The sequence below is a fragment of the Crocodylus siamensis genome, chromosome 2 (assembly GCF_052110815.1).
Source record: "Crocodylus siamensis isolate JL-2025a chromosome 2, ASM5211081v1, whole genome shotgun sequence".
NCBI classification, from domain to species: domain Eukaryota; kingdom Metazoa; phylum Chordata; order Crocodylia; family Crocodylidae; genus Crocodylus; species Crocodylus siamensis.
Genome location: NC_143396.1, coordinates 116,008,965 through 116,030,190, shown reverse-complemented (window position 1 = coordinate 116,030,190; position 21,226 = coordinate 116,008,965). Strand labels below are relative to the sequence as shown.

The window sequence follows — 21,226 nt, the reverse complement described above, 5'->3', positions numbered from 1 at the left end:
CATTTTGTAACTTGAAACATCATTTCAGAATGCAGTCAGCTCTAACAAATAATTTTAAGAGGGTTTATTTCTCTCTTTTTTAAAAATTCTTTTTCCTTCCTTTTTTTTGGAATTGATATTTCTATTCTAAATTCAAGTACTTTCTTAAGCTGCATGGAAGCCAGACCATGGTTTAACAGGGCTGTCTAACTTGGCTGGAGTAGATTGCTTCTTTACAATGTAACATGCTGTCCAAAAGCACTTGCCATGCCGAAGTGAGGTGCGTTCTGCTGTGTTTCTAATGTAAATTACAATGGGAATTTGTAGAATGTTAACAAAAAAGCACGGTCATGTCTTGCACATAGCTGGATGCTCTGGATTTCTCCACGTATAGCCAAAACTGTGTATCATCATCCACATCTTAAAAAAATCAAAGCCACACTATTGCTGTTAAAAGGAGATAAGAATAAAAAAGGCTGGTAGGGAAGCTTGATGATGCCTGCAGAAGTGAGTTTGACAGACACCAGCATGTGTACTACTGGGCAGTTATATGATCCTTTCAGTTTTGTAAGTCTTCTCTAGACTGTAAAGTGAACTTAGTATTTTTTGCCTTTCATACCCAGAGGTCAGTCTCAAAATCTATACAAGGGGTTTAACCAAAAATTAACTGAAAATGTGAGTAAATTCAATGCTGCTGAAGTATAAATGTACATATATGCATACATGCATGCATATATTTATTTGAGTCATTTTTAACGACTTTTCTTTTTCAACAATGTTAAGAAGCCTGTTCAGGGATTTAATCGCAATATGGCAAAGGGGCTTGAATGTGTGCAATGATATACTGCAGCAATGAGCTATTTTATATGCAGTGTTGGAATAAGTCTGCTAACCCATTGCTAATTCCTCTGTGAGCATATTTTTAGAATGATAACCATTTGTATCCCTACTGGCATGTGGATTAAGCTGTTACTTATGCTTTAAGTGTCCGTATGTAATCCGCATATTTATGGCATATTAAATGGAGCATAAAAGAAGAGTGCACATGCTTTACATTTTGGCAGAGAAGTTAGCAGCAACTGTGGGACTGTGCCTGCCAGTTCTATAATGAATTACTTGTGTTGCATTGGTTGTCTAATAAGGCAAAGAAATAACATGGTAGGGAACACTAAGTAAGACAGAACAAAGTGTATGTTGTATGACAAAATGTACCTGTATTAATATGCTTCATTAACAAGAAGTATTTTGCCTTTTTTGTCTCTGACTATAATATTGAAATTATTTTTAATCAAATGACAGGTCATATAGTGCTTTGGGTACCACTGATAGAGGATTTAAACATCAGTTTAAATGTATATTTGATTATAGAAGGGTTTGTAAAGACTTATCTAGGGCTCTAGGTTCCTTTGACACCCAAAGATACATAATGTGCTTGAGACAGAAGAACCAGGGCATGTACAGTTTGCTTATTTTGTGAAGCAAAAAGCCATCATTCAGTATTTAAGGCTAAATTATATCTGACTGAGTATTGTGAAGTGCTGACTCCTTCAACAGAAGTAGCTACTGGAAAATGATAATCAGAGTACATTTAATCAAGCAGGGAACCTGATTCATCTTTCAAATCTATCGGTTCAAGACTGATTCAAACAAACTAAAAGTACTGTGAAAAAGATCTAAATTATTCCTTGCTACAGAAACTTAGATACTGATTCTGCAAATGTGCTATAAGAACCACCTGCACTGGTGGGACTAGCCCCATTTGAAACCAATGGAAAGTCTTACAGAAATAAGGACTATGCAGTTTATGCATATCATCTTATAGAAGAAGGACATTGGCTGCCGTATTTCCCCTGCTTCATCTATGGCAGGTTAGGGTGTTAGGTCTATGTTGTGTCAGGGTTGAGGGTAGTCTTACGTAGAGTTTAGATTATGGTTGTATGGGATGGTTTGGAAAAGGATGATCCTGCCTCAGGCATAGGGCTGGACTAAATGACCTCTGGAGATCCCATCTAGCCTTACTTCTTTAAGACTTCTATGATATTATATTTTCAAGATCGCTCTCTGATATAAATCTTCCTTTGACTTCAATACAAGATTTGCCGAGTAAGAACCAATCAGACGATTTCAGGACATGGCCTGTTGAAATTCTGGCTGAAGTGCAGTCCTATTGTCTTTTACAATTTATTGTGAAAACTATGGGAACAATCATGCTGTCCCCTAGTGTAATGGCAAAACCACAACAGTCTTTAATAGAAGAAGAGTCTACTATTCTTATATTAAAAAATAGAAGTCTGGTTTATGGATTCCCCTCCTTGCCTTTTTCTGACATGGTTGAAAAGATCATTAATTACAAAATATAATACAGATGCATCTATAAGGAAATCATTATGCTTATGTTTAAAAAAAAGCAACATCCATTTATATAGTCTATTTACTATTCTACTTCCAAATATCCAAGCTATTTCTGAATGAGCTAGTTGTTTGACGGTACCAGAAGCAGCATTGCCACATTATTAGCTTCTCATCTGGATAACTAGCCCTAGCGAAGCACTGTGCTGCTTCCAGCATTCAAGTTAGGTCCTACAGAGCTAGCTCAGGTATCTCTGTGTGGTGCTACCTTTTGCAGTGTGCATATGCATAGCCTAGGAAAGGAATGAATGCCAAGGAATTGGTACTATAGGGAAAGATTAATTTTATTGGCCTCCCTATGCTCCTGCATTATGTAGAATCCAAGTATTAAGGAAGAAAAACATTTAATGCCGGGGAGGGGCACTGCCTTCTCAGTCATAGTCCTGTGGGCTATATTCATTTAAGCATGTCCTTTCATTCTTTCCACAGGGCTTCGCCGGAGTGAGAGCCTATCAGAGAAGCAGGTGAAAGAAGCCAAATCTAAATGTAAAAGCATTGCCTTGCTGCTGACTGCAGCTCCCAACCCCAATTCCAAGGGGGTGTTGATGTTCAAGAAGCGTCGCCAAAGGGCCAGGAAATACACATTAGTCAGCTACGGCACTGGGGAGCTAGAGCGTGACGAAGACGAGGAGGAAGAAGGGGAAGGTGAAGAAGGTGACAAAGAAAACACTTTTGAGGTAACTTTGCTTGGAACAAGCGAGTCAGAAATAGATGAAGATTTCTTCTCAGACATTGACAACGAAGGCAAGGTTGTGACCTTTGATTGGGACACTGGTCTGCTTGAGGTTGAAAAGAAATCAAAAAGTGGAGACGAGATGCAGGCCCTTCCAGAAACCAAGGGCAAAGGGGTCCTCATGTTTGCAAAGAGACGGCAGAGGATGGATCAGATCACAGCTGAACAAGAGGAGATGAAGGCACGTGCAGTGCACACAGAGGAGCGAAGAGAAGCCAGCACAACAGAGAGCTTACAAAAAATGAGCTCTGCTTCCTATCACACAAGACAAGAGGAACCGTCAAGGATGAAGAGCTGTGTGAGCAAAAGTTACATAGAGATGGGCCACAGTCATGGCAAAATGGTACAACAGAATGGCATTGGGGGAACAGAGGCAAGTATCTCTTTTCAGTCCTCGGAAGCCCAGAAAGCAGCTTCTTTAAATAGAACAGCTAAACCCTTCCCTGCTGTACAGAACCGAATAGCGGCACCATTTTCACCTACAAGAAATGTGACTAGCCCTCTCTCAGACCTACCGGCACCACCTCCCTATTCCTCCGTTAGCCCACCACCTGACACCTTATATAGACCAGTGTCAGCTCCTGCGGCTAGCAGAGTTCAACCAGCGGTGTGGTCACCAACAGAACAGATAGCATCCAGAGATGAAAGGATTGCAGTGCCAGCCAAAAGAACTGGGATTTTACAAGAGGCAAAGAGAAGAAGCACTGCAAAGCCGATGTTTACTTTCAAGGAGCCCCCAAAAGTGAGTCCTAACCCTGCCCTGTTGTCTCTTGTACAGCATGCAGAAGGCAAACGAGGTACTGGAACTGGCTTTGAATCAGGACCTGAAGAAGACTACCTCAGTCTGGGAGCAGAGGCTTGTAATTTCATGCAGATCCAGGCATCCAAACAAAAAACCCCTCCTCCTGTTGCTCCAAAGCCCTCAGTCAAAGTCTCTCCTACTGCTGGAACTCCCATCTCTCCAGTCTGGTCACCTCCAGCTGTGGTTTCTACCCAGCCTCCTTCCTTCCCAACTCCAAACTCACCCCAAGCTGCGGGTCCTCCAGCAGTCAGAGCACCCCAGCCTGCTCATCATCCTCCCCAACCCCCAAGTACTCTTAAGCTAGTGGGTCCTTTTAAAGGGCCTCAAGCAGCAGTAGCAAGTCCGAATTATACACCTAAAACACCTACCACACCAATTGCTGGAGGAATGGGGCCAGCCTTTGAGATGCCACCAGCGTTGAGTGGGAAAGGAGCACAGTTGTTTGCCAAAAGGCAATCTCGCATGGAGAAGTATGTGGTAGACTCGGAGACTGTGCAGGCAAACATAGCACGGGCCTCATCCCCAACTCCGTCTTTACCAGCCTCTTGGAAATATTCATCTAATGTTCGAGCACCTCCACCTGTTGCTTATAATCCCATCCATTCCCCGTTTTACCCTCCTGCTGCTACCAAACCCCAGTCTAAGTCAACTGCAGCTACTAAAAGCACCAAAAGAAAACCTAAGAAAGTTCTCAATGCTTTGGAAGTAATGAAGCATCAGCCATATCAGCTTAATGCATCTTTATTTACTTTTCAACCACCCTCTGATACTAAGGAAGGCTTAGCTTCTAAGCAATCAAAGTTCAGCCCTGTGCCTGCCTCAAAGCAAGTTCTGTCTTCAAGACCACTCAATGCTGGTTCTCCAACTAATGTCCAGGCATCTTCAGTGTACTCTGTACCAGCCTATACTACACAACCGTGGTTCCAGTCAAATGTTTCCACCCCAGTAAATGAATCCTATGCACCTGTGGGTCACTCCACATATTCTAAATCAGAATCAGTCACATCTTCTTTACTTACTGCTCCGAGGCCAAAGTTTTCAGCTAAGAAAGTTGGTGTCACAGCTCAGGTGTGGAAGCCATCAGTCATTGAAGAGTAAATTTTGTAGCTGCAACTCACTTTGCTTGCAATGAATTGTTTGCAGTGGTGATCTGGCACATCAGGAGTGTCAATAGCAGTCCTAAGCTTACTTAATAATTTCAAACATATCACCTCAAAATTGGGTCCATTTGAATATTTGCAACACATCAAAATGGATACAAAATTTAACACATTTATGTATATTTTCACACACTTTTGTACATGGAACATCCAGAAATGGATGCATACCATTGTATTAAGTAAGCAGGACGCTAGGTTTTATGCTTTAACACAACCAAAAAGTGGCAGTGAGCAATGGCCCCTGTATTTCAAACAATCATAATATAGCCTTCAGAATTATTTGAAAATCCATGCTCTGACAGCCCAACGGTTCAAGTACCACTCATTTTAGATTTTAAAAGTGCCTTACAATAATAATAATAATATCTATTACTAATATAGCATACCAAATAAGTATAGTACTGGCCCTGATTTCCAAATGTATCCACACGGATGGACCCTTGAGTCTTCATGGAGTCCCATTAGCTTCAATGAGACTCTGCATTGGCACCAAAGGTCATCCCAGGATTGCAGAATAAGGAGCTTAATTTGTAAGTTATGTGGATCAGCTCTGATCCAAAATCATGAATTCCCTCTGTGATTTCACAGCGAATGTGCCATAAGGAATATTGCAGGGTTTGAAGAAGACTGACTTAAGGGAAGTGGTAAAAGGGTTAGAAATGGTACTAAATGTTTCATATTTTTAGGAAAATGTGAACTCAACTTGATATCCCAAGTGCAGGCATATTTTAATAATTATTTGCCTTGACTCCATCAAATAACTCCTTATAGAAGACAGTAAATTAGGATTGTTGAACAGTCAGATGGGTGAGCTGAGTTTGCAGCTACAATGTGATGTGGTATTTTCTTCTGAAAGCACAGTGACTGAGAATCAAAAGGAGACATACATGAGTACCGATATTTGCAACCAGAGTAGACTATACCATATAAATGACCTCATCTTTCTGCTGCTCTCTCACAGGCATTTTCTTGTTTTCATTTTGGGCTTTATGGTACTTCTTCCACTTTCATTCTTGTTACTCTGTTCTCACACTATCTGCCTTTATTTATGTACTATGGACCAGGAGGATCAAACCACTGCTACCATACAAAACTCCTTTTAGTTGTAGCCAGTCAGATTTTGCCACCTTTAAACAGGGCTGAATAACAGCTTACATCATGAATAGTCTAATTAAATCATAGACTAATAGGGTTGGAAGAGAACTCAAGAGGTCATCTAGTCCAACCCCTTCATATTTCATGCTGGGCACATCTACACATGCACTAACATGCTGTGGGTACTGCGCATTCAGTTTAGTACCTATAATAACAAGTACTAATCGAATGCACAGTAACCAGCATTACTGCACAGTAGCACCGGTGCATGTCTTTTTAGTGACACTAATTTACAATAAATTAATTCTACTGCGCATTAGTGTAATAGCACGGCTTTTGCTGTGATGCGCTAATGTGCAGTAGAATTAGCCTACTGCACATTTAGGGCACCTATACATGAGCAAGGAGGCTATTCCAACATTCTGTAATTACAGCGCATCAGAACAGACTCAACTAATCAAATCTGCTGGAGCGTGGTAATTTCCATGCTTCAAAAGACTCCAGCATCATGTGTATCAGCGTCCCTGTGCTGAAAAATGCCGATGGGGGTGCTTTAACTAAAGCTTGTTCAATGAGCTTCAAAGCACCCTGGCACCATTTTTCAGAGCAGGGTGCTCATACACATGACGTTCTAGGGGCTTTAATTAGAGTGGCTGTTGGAGCTACTCTAATTAAAACACCCCCCCACCCCTAGAACCATGCAAAGTGCCTTAGCGCCTTGCCTACTGTGTAATACTTTACTTCTTAAACAGTCCTATGGAAATCAGTGGTGCCAATTCTGGAGAATGAGTTGTCCATTATGTGTGTGTCAAAGGCTAATAAGACATACTCACAGATTCAGGTGCTACTCTGTGAGAAAAAGTGGCAGAAGGTAGTTTTGACATGGTTGTTTAAATCACCAGCCAGCTGGCTACAAACCAGATTATGGAGCCTTTACACACACTATGGATATTTACTCACTGTCTTATTGGTTTAAATGGAACTATTTGGGTGGGGAATATTCATCTGAAGCCTCTCCAGATTAGTCCCATGAAGTTAACTTTTAATTTGTATTAAGTTCAAACTTCCATTGTATATGTGAAAAGCAAATGATCCGTGACATGAAGTTGGATTCAGAACCCTGTGAAGCCACTGGAAAGACTCCAACTAACTTCAGTAGATTTAGAATCAGGACCCTGATATGGAACAAATGGGGAACACAGTTAAATAAACCACATTTGAAATCCAATAGAGCTGCTAGAATATATAGTCAAACCAATCGGTTCTACACAAAAAAATAGAGAGAGAACTATACTGCAAACACATCTTGCTCAGGTGTGTATGGTAACAATATTCTAATCCTCTTGAGCTCTACTTCTTTCCATTCATTGTCCACTGTCAATATGCTATATTTTTCCTCTACCATTAAACTTTTTCCTTTCTTCTCTACCTGTTTGATTTTTTTTGTTAACACATGCTGACTGACAATATATTTTATGCTATTTATATTTTCCATGTAATTCAATTGCAATCTAAGCTGGACTTGTTTCTTTCTTTCAAGTATATCTTCATAATTAATTCACTATTGAAGATCTTGGTTACATAAACTACCTTAGCTAGAAATTCAAAAGATAATGTCTACTTGGAAAAAGTTAATCTATTGTTACCAAAGATATGGGTGGTATGACTAGACAGATGGATATTGCCAAAGAAATCTGGTCACTTTAGGAAAAAATAGTATGAAAGCCTTATGCATTTTCATTGTAGTCTACTGCTGTAAAATATCTTTGCATATTCTAGTCACACTAAAGAGCCTTCTTAAAAAGGCATGTGACTATTAATAAAATACAGCAGTTTTTACCTCTTACTCACCAGTGCAATTCTGGCTCAGGTCACTATTTACTACAGTCATGATCAGCTGCTGAGAGGCCTGCATGAAATTAGCAGATGATCTCAGTCCAACCTCTAGCTTATAGATGTGTGCATCACCAAACAGCTGTCAGGATTGGAACTGATAGACATTTTTATTGGACATATCTCAGCAGAAAGACTAAAGAGTGAGTGGAGAGGAGACTGGTTTGCACTCTTATCTCTAAGGAGATCACCTCCCCATTAGCAGAGCATCCTCTTATTATGGTAGTGAGAGGAAGCTGTGGATAATAACAGCCGGCTGTAGTTTCCTGGACAATCAGTCAGTACCTCTTGGCAGTATTAAGTTTGCTTGAAAGAAACCGAATAGAAATAAGCATAGCATTCAGTCAATACAGCACAAGCTGAAAGCTTATTTAGGCAATCTACAAAATCACATATATAAATGCAATTAGAAGCAAAAGGCTTTTGTAGTATTCATCTGCCAATGTAATTTTTAGATTACCATCTTGGTACTGTGTGTAGCAGACAAAGGGTGGAGTCCATCCTGCAAATCTGGATTTGCTTGATGTTACATACTGTCAGTTTGGCCATTGTAGGGATAGCAGGATTTTCTAAAGTATTTGGGTTAGAATAACAAGTCTTATTGCGTTCAGTCATCTGGAATCTAGGCCTGACTCCAGTTCGCCCCCGCCCCAATCCTCCACTCCCTTACCACACGCAAGTTGTAGATGTTTGATGTGGGTTTTGTTTCAAGCTCATCTCTAATAAGGTAAGTCATCAGCTCTTAATAGTATTTCAGAATAAGGCTATTTCACTGAACTTTTACCCACTATGCCATCTCTTGTGCAGCAGAAATTGAGAAAAGATTGGAGGTGAATACTGCCATTCAATCTAAATTAGATAATGTAGATGATGTCACCCATGACTGAAATATCAAGACAACATACAGTTTATATGTAAATGACACATCTGCTCCATTAGGAAAGTTTCATTTGGCTTTGAAGGGGGAACTTTTGCAAATAATAATTTTACCAGCCTTTGATAAAATTGTGACAAGCATTGTTACAAGAAATGCTGTAATAAGAGTAACCAGATATATTGTATGGGCCCACTGTGTGAACAAATTTGATTATAAAATAGGGGTCTTATTGTAGTAGCCACAATACCAATATGGTCACATGAATGTCCAAAAGTGCTTTAAGGTTGCCATGTTCCTCTCAGTACATTTAATTGTGCCACATGTATTATACTGTACCATTCAGGGTGCTTTGGGGGCTCTGTATAAAATCAGTTACTGTAATCTAAGATCTGTACATTTAGCAAGAAAATCCACTCAGACCTGTTCAAAATGTCAACAAGAGGATTCCCCTTCCAACTCCCCCTGCAACACACACACACATACAGACACAGGAACACACCAAAAATGCCTGCAGCAATTGCTAAAATATGTTGGAATGGGTGATTTGATTGTGGAATGAATCCTCTTTTTTTTCTGAGGTTGGTAGATATCCCCTGGACTACTAGTGATACAACACCTAGATGGTGTGGTGCATTTGGGAAGAGGGGATCTCTTCTGGCTGAGGTGGGGGGGCTGAAATGGGAATGGGGGGCCAGTCTCCTTCCTATGACTGGCTATTTGAGCTCCTCACTGACTCTGGCAGTTCAGTACTCTCTGGGAGAGAGGCAAACCCAGCAAGACTCTCTCTCAAAATTATTGTGTCCTGTCTATTTCCTTCACAGACATACAATGGACACACTCTAGGCACAGTGCCAGCCTCAGAGGAATGAAAATGTTACCAATAAGGGTTGCATATTGAAACCGTTTTTTCTGACCACATCAGCATAACCAAATCCTGTCCAATCTTACCTTTGCCTAGAGATCAGCCTATTGATATAAGGAAGCATTAGCAATATGGTTAATTTGGATAAACATCTAATATAAAAGACGTTATATTCATCAGACCTGATGAAAAATCTCATGCACTGAAAAGCTCATCTGACCCTGTCCAAATTATGCAGTTGGTCCAATAAAAGATACCACCTTAAGAATCTTTGCCTCCTGCATAATATAACAGTCTTATTGTATGGGATAAATAAATTGAAAAGTCCTACAATTGCCAAGGCACAAGTTCCTTCCAGCCCTATAATCACTTTGCATCAGAAAGGCTTCCTTATAAAGAAGGACTTTCTTTTTTATTTTAAAGGAAACTGAGATTCTGTTGAAAGTCCAGCTCTGATAACAAACAGTGCCTACCATCTCGTCACTCAGTTACCCTAAAGTCAAAGCTCCTAAGAAGGAAATAGTATTTTTTTCAGAAACACACTTTCCTTGATTGCAAATGAACTGTTCATGGCAGGTGCTAGATGGATTCATAATTCTGAGCTTTCTGTCTATGCATCCTTCTTTGGAAAGAGCACAAACAGCAGCAATACTAGTTATTCAAGTCCCTCTGCCAATAGGCCTCAACTCTGAGCTGAAGGAACTATTAATAGCTGGTTAAACTATTTCCATCCAAACTGGGTTTTGATAGGCAACCTGGCTTTTGAGTAAATGATGTTTTCCTTGGAAAATGTTGCTTTCCCTGGAAAACATTTGATATCTTACTGAAAATGAAAGAAAGCTTGGGTTTTTTGTGTGTGTCTTTTTTGGGTGGGGGTGGTTTCCAGTTTTTTGACTATTTATCATGATGGAGAAGGGAAGAGTGGGGGGGAAAGCATTTTCTGACCAGGTCTAGAATAGACTTTATGAGCTTCTGTGAAGCTCAGACTGTTAATCCCCAGTTACTCTGCTAAGGCTACCAATAAGTATACCAATTATACAATTGGTTTTAGTGGTGTGGGCACTTTCTCACAAGGAACAAAATTTGTGAAAGTTTTAGACCACAAGAGACAACTGGAATCAATTTTCCCCCCAAGTGGTGGCATTTCCCCATGTGGCACAGATCTCAAATTTTCCTCTAGAATAACTTTATGCAGCTTCAATTAAAAATGATCGAAATACCACTATCAATATAAAGCTAACAAAGAAGCCTAAAGTCTTACCCTATTCTTGATTGGAGAAAAATAACTGATGATTAAAACAATGGAGAAAAAAAGGATTGCAAGGACAAAGATGCAACGTTTATTTAAAATGACAATATAACTATCTGCTGAAAGTAACACTCCTTCCTCTAGTCTAGGTATGCTTATTTTTTCTGTGAGGAATAAAATACTCCAAGATACCCAGTTATAATAAGATATACATGTCCTTTGGTTTGGCCTGTGGTTGGGGGCCTTCCAATTTATGTATATCAAGGCTTTTTTTTTGCTGCAAAGTATATTTGCACATGTCTGTCGCTGATTGAGACCCTTCAGATAGACTGGTTCTTAGATCTTCTCCCATTTACCTTACTGACAATCTTTTCATCTTGAAATATCCACAAGTGCCTTTCTTTCCACCAGCAGAGCTGATTAGTCATCTTGCTTAAAGCCAAAGCAATGCCACTCTAAAATGAGCTTCACCTCCCTCTGCCTTGCACCTCATTATGTATCTCATTTTCTTTGGCCTGATATACTATGAAATCAGAAACAGAAGGTTGGTCTTGAAATTGCCATGCTATGCAGTGCTGCCGCTCATGGTATATACAGGTAACAGTAAATTCCTCCATCTTTTCTTAACAATTTCCATCTCTCCTCTCTGAGGAACTGATGTCATTACATTTTAAATGAATGCTAAACATAGTGAGGTTGGGCTGTGTCTATAGCTGAGTGCTACCAATATGGTGGGGTATCTAGAATTAGCTGAAAGACAGGTTGCGGGTTATAGTGTGATGCAAATAGGAAAGATAGAGATGAGTAGGAGAGTAGTCAGCTGTGGAAAAGAAGATTTGATGGAACTGTGAAAAATTGGAGCTATGGAGAGACAACTGCAAGAGGAAAGCATGGTAAAGATTGTGCATTGTGAGATAACAGTCAAAATCAGAGGACCAAGAGACACAGTGAAAGAACAAGAGGAGGAAAACAGTCACCAAGAAAGGCCTCACCATTCATCATTAGGCTGCTTAAAAGTCAAAAGGAAAATGTATTCAGGATGTATATAAAATTATTGTGAAATCCTTCCGTTTTGAGAAACTTCAATGGCTGCTTGATTTCCAACCTTTATTCTGGAGGAGTCAGGCTTACCTTTTAAGCTGAGTGTCAGACATCACCAGTCATGATATTTCTCATGAACTGCATCCAAAGCTTTCAGTTATAAAGGAATCATGTCATGCATACCTAGTACAAAGAGATGGGGAATGGCATGAAAGACTTGCTTGCTTGTTTTTGTTTTGTGTTGTTTTATTATTATTATTATTATTATTATTATTTTTAGAAGCTGATTCCAGCAATAGGTTTATACCATGCCTGAAAATGAAACAGAAATGGGCTGTCAGAATGCTGCATGAGCCAGTTCTTGAAAGTGAGCCATTTCAAAAAAGGAGCCTACAAGAGGGCTCAGCTGCACTGGGAAACAATTATGAAGGGAACCTGACCTTGGAATATACAGGACCCTGTCTCAGGATACGCACTTCCTCCAGCCTCTTGCAAAGAGGTTATTGTACATTCTGAGATGGAGTAGACACCAATGAGGCAATAGCACTGGCTCCAGAAAGAAAATTGTGAGATTTTTTTCCCCTTCCTTTCTACTTCAAGACTTTTGACATTTTAAAAACATCTGCATACTAGAAAAACCTGATGCAACTTGCTTTATTAACATGCTTATAACCAAGACTGTATTGGGCACCTGCTGTTGAACTAGCAATTATAAGATTCTCCAGATACTATGGCATGGGGTTAACTTAGAATGACTCCATTCAGGCTGAAATGGGCATGTTGATACCAAGAAGGAAATTCATGACAAGATCATTAAAAAGCAATGCAAAACAGTGGATTCAAAAGTTCTGAATGTGCTCACTGGCAGCAGCTTTCTTGTGAAAATATGTGACTGTTGTAAGTTCATGGTACGCATGATGCCAACTGTTTGTAATTTCATAGCACACGTGATATCGTCTGCACTAACTTCACAGTAAACAAACATCACTTACTTCCCTGATTAAATCACAAGGGAAAAGTTCAAGACTCTCCAGAGGTATGTTTGTCATAAGTGTTTTCTGGGCCAGGTACTTAACTTTAGGAAGTTTTTTTCCCAAGCAAATGATTTATGGGGAAACACACACACATCCCAAAAACTCAATGAAATGTTAGTTTGGAATTATCTTCTATAAGAGTGGGCTCAAGTCCTCTCATGCTACATTGGAGTCTCTCACTAGCAATAACCAATGACAGTGCCACCATTGTTCTTGGCTCCGTTTCCTTCATCAGTGTGAACAAGGATGATTTGTGCCCTGAGAATTATACTAGTCAAGCTTGTGTTTCTTGGCATAATATTCAGGGAAGAAATAGCCTTTTTCCAGTGGTAGTAGTTGAGCAAAACTCCCATTAACTTCAGTAGGATATAAATTATGTTCCAACGCACAAATGTAGCTCCCAGGTTTTTTTATTTCAATTGGCAAATCAATCATTTTAATTTTACATTTGAAGTTAATTTTTCCATTATAAAATTGCAGTGTCAATTTGAATGATTAAATTGGAAAGTTGTTGAATGTGCCCAACTCCCCTACTTTTGACCAACTTGTCAAAAGACCACTTTGTACAAAGAATGAGAGTTATTTTTCTCTCTTGCAACCCAATTCTGTCCTTTGGTACAAGTATTCAATAGCTTAACCAGGAGTGGTCAACCAGGACAATAGCTCTGGGCAGCAAACTAGGTCCCTTCCACCCACTGTGACAATCCTTGCTCCCTGGTCTCTCTTTCGCACTACTTGTGGCAGCTGGTGGCAATGAAATCAGCAGCATGAGTAAGTGCACAAGTCACCTGTTGTCACCCCTACCAAACTTGCTCCCTCATTCTTGTTCCCTAACTGCAGCCACTGCTTCTCTCACGACAGGATTTGCACCTTGTGGCAGTTGATGGTGATAGGAATCAGCAGCAAGGGGATGGGGTGGCAGGTAGGGCAGGTGGGCACAAAAGTGAAAAAGCAGAGAGGGCTGTGGCAGCAGCAGGTGGCTTGGGCACTTCAGAGAAACAGCTCAGAGACAGAGGAGCTAGGCAGAGAATGGCTATGTTTCCCCAGGGCATTGAGTGTATCAGTCAGAGCTGTGTAACAGTGTGCATGAGTGTACACAACCTTATCCCTAGAACTTTTGACACTTTTCCCATATCAAGGTATATAACTTAAAATGGAACCAGGGTAGTTTTAGCTCCGTACGCGGTGGCAGGAGAACCTAAAAATGTCTGCTTAGATGTTGTTTGGATTCTGTTTGGATAAGCAACCAAGTTGGGGTACTTATCCCAACCTTAGCCACAACATTGGCTGGATATACAAACCTGGCTGGCGAATCTCTCAGTAAAGGACAGCTTTGAGAGGTTTCAGGTGCGCTCTTGTTGAGCTGTAGTCAGCAAGTGCAGAGGTGTGACAAAATGACTGACTGAACAAAGTGAGTCCCTTCATGGTGGCTTTCCATTGCAGTTCCTGTTTCCTTGAAGGATGTGGATGGCAGGCCGCTGTAGTTCCAGGATTTCGTTAGAACGTGTATCTATAAGGTGATATTTTTGTGCAAGGAGGGTCAGCACTTGAGTTGCATTGAGTATCACACATATGGGAAAATACAAAACCAAGGATTTTTTTTTTTTAGTGTGATACAACTTAAGTTTAAGAAGATGATTTGAAAGAGTAATTTCGTCATCCCTTAGGATTACTGAAGGGACTGTGTTGAGGCAAGAAACTGGCCTCATATCAGTATATTTGCATATTATATATACACTTGACAAATTGTTCTCAGAATATTATGAAGGTTGTAAAAAAAACAACAAGCTTTCAAAAGAAATGCCAGAAGTATACCTGTGTTGTCTTATTTCATCACCCCCTGTGAGCATACATGATGACACTTTTTAATCACTTCCTAGTATACACGATGCCAGCTGTTGTAACATCATAACATTTGTAATACTAGCTCTTCCAACTTCAGAGTAAACTAACATCACCTAATCCTTTGATTCAATCATGAGGAAAGAGTTCATGAAACTCACAACTTATATTTGCCAAATGACCCACAGGCTGACCCCTGCCTCATTCAGCATTTGGGATGGATAATATTCACTCAATGAGCAGCTTGCCTAGTATTTATTTTGTCCTTGTGGTCCCATGCCTTATTTCCTGCACATTATATAAAGGAAGCTTTGTGACCAAATTATTCATTTCCTCTGGGGGTTTCCTGAGATGCTCATCATTGTAATATTTAAGTGCTTCACAAGTGTTGATGAATGTTTAGAACATCCACTGGAAGATGAAAGGGTGGCATTCTCCCCATTGTACAGACAGGAGTAGAAGCACAGGGATAGTAAGATCAGATGTATCCATCAATTCTGGGTGCCTGGATCCCGGATCTGATTTTTCAGAGCACTGGCACTTCACGTGTTCAAAGCTCAGCTCCCATTGCCTACAGCTGAATGTGTCTTGAGTATTCAGAAAACAGGTAGCACATAAGTGACCAAATTAGGCTCTGCATGTAAAAAGTATAGGTTAAGTGTCTTTTCTAGTGGCACAAGGAAGGATGGAATCCATTCCACAGAGCACAATTCAACTGTCTTAAACAGGAAATCAGCCATTCTGTTCCTGCACACCCCTGTCTCATTCATTACACACCTCCCAATTTATATGACAAATGAAGTACCTTTTAGATAATTGACTCTTTTGCTTCATAATCCCAATTCATCCTGAGAGCATGTCCAGCCTGTATGTTGAAGAAGGCAGGGCTTTTTGGGAAAAAATAGCATGCGAGTACATAAAAGAGTATAATATAATGCATATGTGCAAAGGGGTGAATTAAGGCTACAGAGGAATTCTTAATTCTAGCATTTCATGTTTTCATAGTGCTTGACTTTCTAGCCTTAGCAATGGTCTTCTAGTGTCACTGTGCATGCATATAATTTTCTACATTTTTAAAGAGCAAAATGCAAAACCAGGAATACCCTCAGGCAGCTTATTGAAATCATTTCATATGCTTATGCAGCAGGGTTGGGGCCACTGCACAGAACTCTGCCACTTGAGCTAACAAAATAACATGACAATCATACATAGTCAGTGCCCCTATGTGGGCCAGCACTAGAGAGAGATGACATGCATTGCCTGTATTTCACCCATGTTTGCTGGAGAAATATTGAAGGAATATTAAGATTCAGGAATCTTGGGTCCCATGTCTGGCTTTGGAGAGAAGTGTGCTTGAATGGGCACAGATTCTTCTGCCCCATTCGTCCCAAACATTTCTCTGCTGTTCCATCTCTTCCAGTCCGTCCTCACCCTGTCTCTTCCCAATTCCTGGATCCTTGTGCATGTACTATTCTCTTTGGGTAGCCAGATCCAATATCCATTTCTCAGGCATCCCATCCATGTCCCAGTATTCTTGACTGGCAAACCTTAGGCTCACCCCTGTAAGCTCCAAAGCCTGGTCTCTTTTTCCCAGTCTCCCTTCTTAACTTTCAGATCCATTTCCCCCTGTATTTTGACTGCCAACATCCTCCCTCCCATCCTCCATCTCCTTATCCTGTTTTCTTGTCCTTTCTCTTGTCCTCTTCCTCTGCAGTTCTTCTCACCTCTGCATTAAAATCAGACAGCTTCCTTATCAGCCAGGACCCACCAGGGAAATCATGGAAAGTCCAGGAAAAACAGTAACCTTGCTCTCAGTCCATGTACCCAGGCTAGGCTGAGACCCATCATAACCCACAGGAACAGAAGCTGCAATTGCAGAGGGTCCTGCTCATGCTCAGCCTTCAGCTGGATTATACTCAATAGCTCTGGGGAATTGCTAGCTAAAATTTAAGAATTCTCTGCTTGGTGTGCGTCACATTGTACAAAGACTTTTAAACTGGTTGAATATGGACATGTTTCCATGAGGATATCAAAAGGCACATCTATGACACAAAGACCACTTCTTGCCAAATTCCAAAAGCAGGAAGTGCTGGAGCCTTCCAAAAGAAAAGGGGCAGAATTTTTTCAAAATGGATGAGACACCGAATTTTTGCCTGGTCTTGCTCTGTGAAACAGCTGAACCCTTTGGCTGAAATTTAAAAAAAAAAAAAATCAGCCAGAGCAGAAACTTGGTGCAAACATCTCAATACTGGCAAAATTATAAGCAACTGAAAAAAGATGCCTTCAAGAGGAACTGTGAAGCAACTTGAATGATAGCCTTTGTTACCAGCTCCATCCATAACATACAATGCACTCTATATTTATGGTTTTGTAATTTTGGAAAGAGGTCATTGATGTATCCCCTTTATTTCTTTGCTTATTTAAAATTGCTTCATTGTTCACAGAATAGACAGGAGTCATAACAAGGACTAGTTCCTTGATTGTTTTAGGAATACATATTCAGTAAGAGGCCAAACCTGCTTCATCTTCCATGGCATGGACAAAGTTGTGCATGTTTGTGTGTGAGGAGAGTGGTGAGAAGTGATGCCCCATAACAGTTGCTCAGCAAGGGACCACAGATAGATGCTTCTGTGGTCCCCAATATGTACTGTACGTGCAAACTTGCTTTCTCCCTCTGCACCAGCTTTATACATGGTGTGTAAGAACAATGTATGTGTATGATGTATGCTGAGGACAAGGACAGCACTGGGCACAGTGCACAACAGCCACTTAGAGCAGAAATAGTTACTTTGGACAAAGAGGAGCCGGAGATTTACACCTGGGGCAGCTGATACTTGGCCTTCTGCTCTCAGTGAGAATTTGGTCCATAAGCAGAGTCCAGGCTGTTAAAATCATAACTAGTTTTCTAGACAGAATACAAGCTGGCCAAACCCATAAATGGCACCTGCTTTCAAATGTTCTTCGGTTTCTCAGCCTTGTTAGACATAAGCCGTGACATAACTGCTTAGTGTTTACTGCTAAACTCCAGAAGGTGGCAGCAAATGCTCTTCCCTATGACAAACTCACTCTTTCAAATCCTAGCTTTTTCACTGAAAACAGGGATCCTTGAGCCAAAGAGACTCCAGTCTCTTGCAGATCACAAACCTCACTTTATTTTGTTTTGATAACCAGAGAATGACGAGTGTCAAATGGCACATTTCCTTCACTTCACTGAAACAGTGATTGCTTGTGCTAAGTCAATGTCTCCTTTACATGAGCTTAGTAGTGCTATGCTTGTACTTCCTTCTTGTTTCTCGTTGTTCCTTGTAAACATTCACAGTGTTTTGGAGTAGTTAATGGTTAAATTTAACAGCTTTTTTCCTCTTCACACACCCCTACCCAACACAAAAAGGATATAATGGTGGCAGGTTGAGAGCATCAGGAATTTTATGATCTGTTCCTGTTCCAATCACGCATATAGGCAGTGGCCTCACCCAGTGCTGTTCCTTTCTGGACAACTATGACCAATAAACATGGTCTCAGACATAGATGGCCCTGAACTGAAACCAGAGATCTTAACAGTTCCAAACTTAGAAAGAAGTAGGTAGCATGCAAGTCTGACGTCAGGCAGAAGGCAGGGCAGGGTGGTACCTTAGACGTTAATAGTTCAAAGAGACATAGGATTTGTGAGTGGCAGCCTACTTCGTCGGATGCTATAACAAAGGCGGGTGTCACCTATAAAAGCTTAGGCCTCTCTGAACCAGTTAGTCTCTAAGGTGCCATCTTGTCCTGCCCTCAGTAAGAAATTTAGAGTAAGTTTAGAAAGAGGTCTGAATTTTTTTCTAATGGATTGAACAAAACACTGAGATCAGAACAGCTTTGAATTTGGAGGAAGCTTGGATTCTGACATGGATTGTAGGGTGCAGGTCTATTTCTAGTGCTCGTGGATGGCTTAACTGGTTACTTTGCAATGAGATGAAAAGCCGAAGTTTTGACCTCTTGGGGTCATTAAGTGTCCCTACTGATTCTGGTTTTATGTTTCAACTGAGACAGTTACATTTTGCCTGTGTAAGTCACCTTAGAGCAGATAGGATTTTTTTCTTTTTTTTCCCCCTAAATGTATTCAGCTGTCTTATTTAACAGTGTTAAACAATTGCTACCATTTGCCTCAGAGCTGACTGCTTTCCAGGGACAGATGAATTGTGCTGCTATGTATAGTTTCATTGTCAAAGGGCTTAGAATGAAAAGTGCTACGGAGATCATTATAATGTTACTTCTTCATACCACCATAGGTGCAAAGATATTACTACAGTTGGGAGAAGTGGGAGAAAGGGTTCACCAGAAAGTGGTATAAACAGGGCAGTAAAAAGTTCCCCCCCCCCAGGGCTATCAGCGTTCATCAAAATTCCCACAACATGGGTAACTCGTGTCTTTGGACCCTTATAGTATGGAACAGCCACACATCCCCTGGACAAAGGGAAATATTAAAATTCAAGTAGCCCAGGAATGCCAATATAACTGAGTAAATTACTAGAACTGTATCTTGTGTGTATGATTCATCTAGAGTTGGCAGTGAGTGATACAATTAGCAAGCTGCATATAATGTTGAATACAGTGCTGTTGTTGATGACTCTTATTGACCTAAATGACCCAAAACAAGGCTCTCAGCAGCCATAGGCATATAGCTGCTCCTTCTGCTTCCTTTTTCCTTACTCTCCTATAATACTTGTAAATGTCACCTAGATGCTAATGCAAAAGGGAACTGAACATCAAAGGCATGGATGCGGGATGAAGGACTAGATTAAGAAAAGATTAAATGACTTATGAACCAAAGTTTATTTTGGAAAAGTGAGTCAAACAGTAGGGAGTCTAAAAGCTACAAGATTTCACTGAGATATAGTTTCTTAAATGCCTAAATCATTTTGAAAAACGGGACTTAAGCTCCTAAATCACCAAGGTGCTTTTTGAAAATCATTTACTTGGTCTCCTCAGTTGGTAGGAATGGACACAGTCCCACTGAGATACAGTGAAGAGTCTGGCCTAAAAAGTTTAGGCACAAAACATGTGACAGATTTCCCTTTTAAATGAAGTACTTTTATGTAGGACATTCAAATATATCTCAAAGGTAAAGCCACTGCGAAAACAGGTAAAGTTCACTAAATAGTATCTGGCATTTCCATATGAATTTGGGGATGAAAGAGACCTTTTACATGCTATTTACCTTTTCAGCTATTTACACTGTTTTCTTAATCTGAATGCTGCAGTGCTTGCCTGTCATCATATTTGTAACTACCAGGAAACTTGCAGTAGTACTTAGCTCCTTGTAATACAGCCTTTTCTGAATTATTACACAAATCAAATATACTCACACACTTTTATGTGTATATGCACACACACATTATAAATAATTGTGTTTACACTGATGCACCTCCCTAAAGTAATTATTAGCTCAGTTAGGGGGAAAATCACTACATTTGTTTTAGCATGTATGAACATATACTTTCAAAATGTTACAGATGTTTATGGCACAATAAACACTTGCTTTATTTATCAGTTTAGAAATAGTTTGCATTTTTAAAATCTCTGTTAATGTAACACAGGCACTTAATCTCTTCACATACATGTTGACAAAGCCAGCTGCAGTTTACGAGGATTCCATATGGTTTTGATGGACAACTCTTATTTGCCTTTCATCCTCTTCCTACATAAGAGCCATTGCCTCCATTCAGTAACAAGTCCAAGGCAGTTGCCTGAAAAGTTTTGAGCACAGTTTTGGAAAGGCACAAGCTAAGCATGGTGTGGCAATATGTTTTTGCAGCACAGTGTCCTTCTGTGATGTTACAACTTGACAATGAAAGCTTTACAACAGAAGGGCAGTAAGACAGTCTGTGATTACATTATAGCTCTTGGTAATTTCATCTGAGGGGTCTTCTGTCATTCCCTTCCTAGCTGCTGGAAAGAAAAGGTATAAGGGTGCTGCTATCTGAGGAAGAGAAAGATATGATGATTTCCTATCAATTTACTTATTCCTTTCTCCATTGTCTCATGTATGCTTTGGATTCTGTATATTCTGCTTACCAGGCAAAGAAAACAGATGTATTACTTCCACTGATTATACCCCTTTATGCTGTCTTCTTTAGGACAGCTCCACCTCAGCAGGACCTGCTTGAAGCTCCTCCTAGCTCAAAAGTCCTTCTGTCATGGATCAGGCTCTCCTTCTTATCTTGTGCTTGTATCTGGGCTTCGCCCCTGGATGGCTATCTGAATTTCC

At 40.3% G+C, this 21,226-nt stretch overlaps 1 protein-coding gene across 3 annotated transcripts in view; it reads left to right on the top strand.

Moving 5' to 3' along the window:
• SYNPO2 (synaptopodin 2) overlaps positions 1-21,226 on the top strand; it is a 143,283-nt gene that overhangs the window by 111,957 nt on the left and 10,100 nt on the right. For 2 of the 3 annotated variants that reach the window (XM_090036640.1, XM_090036641.1), the window contains one exon: positions 2,818-4,991. In XM_090036640.1, the coding sequence (XP_089892766.1) occupies positions 2,818-4,991 (2,174 nt within the window). Of the gene's footprint in view, positions 1-569; positions 655-2,817; positions 4,992-21,226 lie in introns of those variants that run through there. The other variant, XM_090036642.1, reaches the window with a different exon arrangement.